Source organism: Cebus imitator, unplaced genomic scaffold, assembly GCF_001604975.1.
Source record: "Cebus imitator isolate Cc_AM_T3 unplaced genomic scaffold, Cebus_imitator-1.0 Scaffold4665, whole genome shotgun sequence".
NCBI lineage: Eukaryota > Metazoa > Chordata > Mammalia > Primates > Cebidae > Cebus > Cebus imitator.
The window spans coordinates 1-1,359 of NW_016111980.1; the positions used below are offsets into that span (position 1 = coordinate 1).

The window sequence follows — 1,359 nt, forward strand, 5'->3', positions numbered from 1 at the left end:
TCAGAGGTTATGGGGACAACTGTTTCAGGGGTCTTGACAGAGGACCTATTTTTTCTTCCCCTAGTAGCCTGAGATGTGGGCTCAGGGGTGACAGGATGGTCTGTGGAGGCGGAAGCCTGGAGCTCAGGGGCTGTGGGGATAACTTGTTCAGGGTTCTTGACAGAGGATCTATTTTTTCTTCCTCTAGTAGCCCGAGATGTAGGCTCAGGGGTGACAAGCTGGTCTGTGGAGATGGAAGGTTGGAGGTCAGGGGCTGTGGATACAACTGATTCAGGGGTCTTGACAGAGGACCTATTTGTCCTGCCCCTAGTGGCCCGAGATGTAGGCTCAGGGATGACGGGCTGGTCTGTGGAGGTAGAAGGTGGGAGCTCAGGGGTTACAGGGACAGTTGATTCAGGGGTCTTGACAGAGGACCTATTTGTCCTGCCCCTAGTGGCCCAAGATGTATGCTCAGGGGTGACAAGTTGGTTTGTGGAGGTGGAAGGCTGGAGCTCAGGGGCTGTGGGTACAACTGTTTCAGGGGTCTTGACAGAGGACCTATTTGTCTTGCCCCTAGTGGCCTGAGATGTGGGCTTGGGAGTGACAGGCTCGTCTGTGAAGGTGGAAGGGTGGGGCTCAGGGGCTGTGGGGACAATTGTTTCAGGGTTCTTAACAGAGAATCTATTTTTTCTTCCCCTAGTAGCCTGAAATGTGGGCTCAGGAGTGACAGGCTGATCTGTGGAAGTGGAAGGCTGGAGCTCAGGAGCTGTGGGGACAACAGTTTCAGGGGTCTTGACAGAAGACCTATTTGTCCGGCCCCCAGTGGCCTGAGATGTGGGCTTGGGAGTGTCTGGCTGGGCTGTGGAGGTGGAAGGGTGGGGCTCAAGGGCAGCAGAGGTAGCTGGAAAGGGTGTCATCCTGGAGGACTTCCGAGTTATGATTTTAGGCTTTGGATGAAAAGGCTCCAGCTCTGAGGATAAGGGAGTCTCTGGAGCTTCCTGATTCCCATTTTGCCTGGTCTTAGGAATGGTTAGCTCGATAGAAGGTGGAAAGTGAGAAAGAAGGGGCTGAGGTGCAAGACGTTTCTGGCTCTGAGAGTTAAGGGGCTTTAGGGGTGGGGCTGATGTTTCAGGCACTGTAGGAGGCAGACAAGCATCTGGAGATTCCTGATCACCCTGGGGAGAAACAGAAGCAAGTGAGGGGAAGGAAGTGGAGAAAAGAGATACAGCTTGGATACTGTTCTTGATAACTTGTTTATGGTCAGATATGCTCACTGGATTTTGGCTGGGCACGGTGGCTCACGCCTGTAATCCCAGCACTTTGGGAGGCTGAGGCAGGTGGATCACCTGAGGTTAGGAGTTAGAGACCAGCCTGGCCAAG

At 53.6% G+C, this 1,359-nt stretch overlaps 1 protein-coding gene across 1 annotated transcript; it reads right to left on the bottom strand.

Annotated features, from left to right (window-relative positions):
- Positions 1–5: 5 nt before the first annotated feature.
- Positions 6–1,263, bottom strand: LOC108299299 (mediator of DNA damage checkpoint protein 1-like; the record flags this gene model as incomplete). The annotated part of the gene is made up of 1 exon (XM_037735986.1): positions 6–1,263. A coding segment is annotated over one exon (1,258 nt), but the record flags the coding sequence as incomplete, so codon positions are not given.
- Between the last annotated feature and the right edge of the window lie 96 nt (positions 1,264–1,359).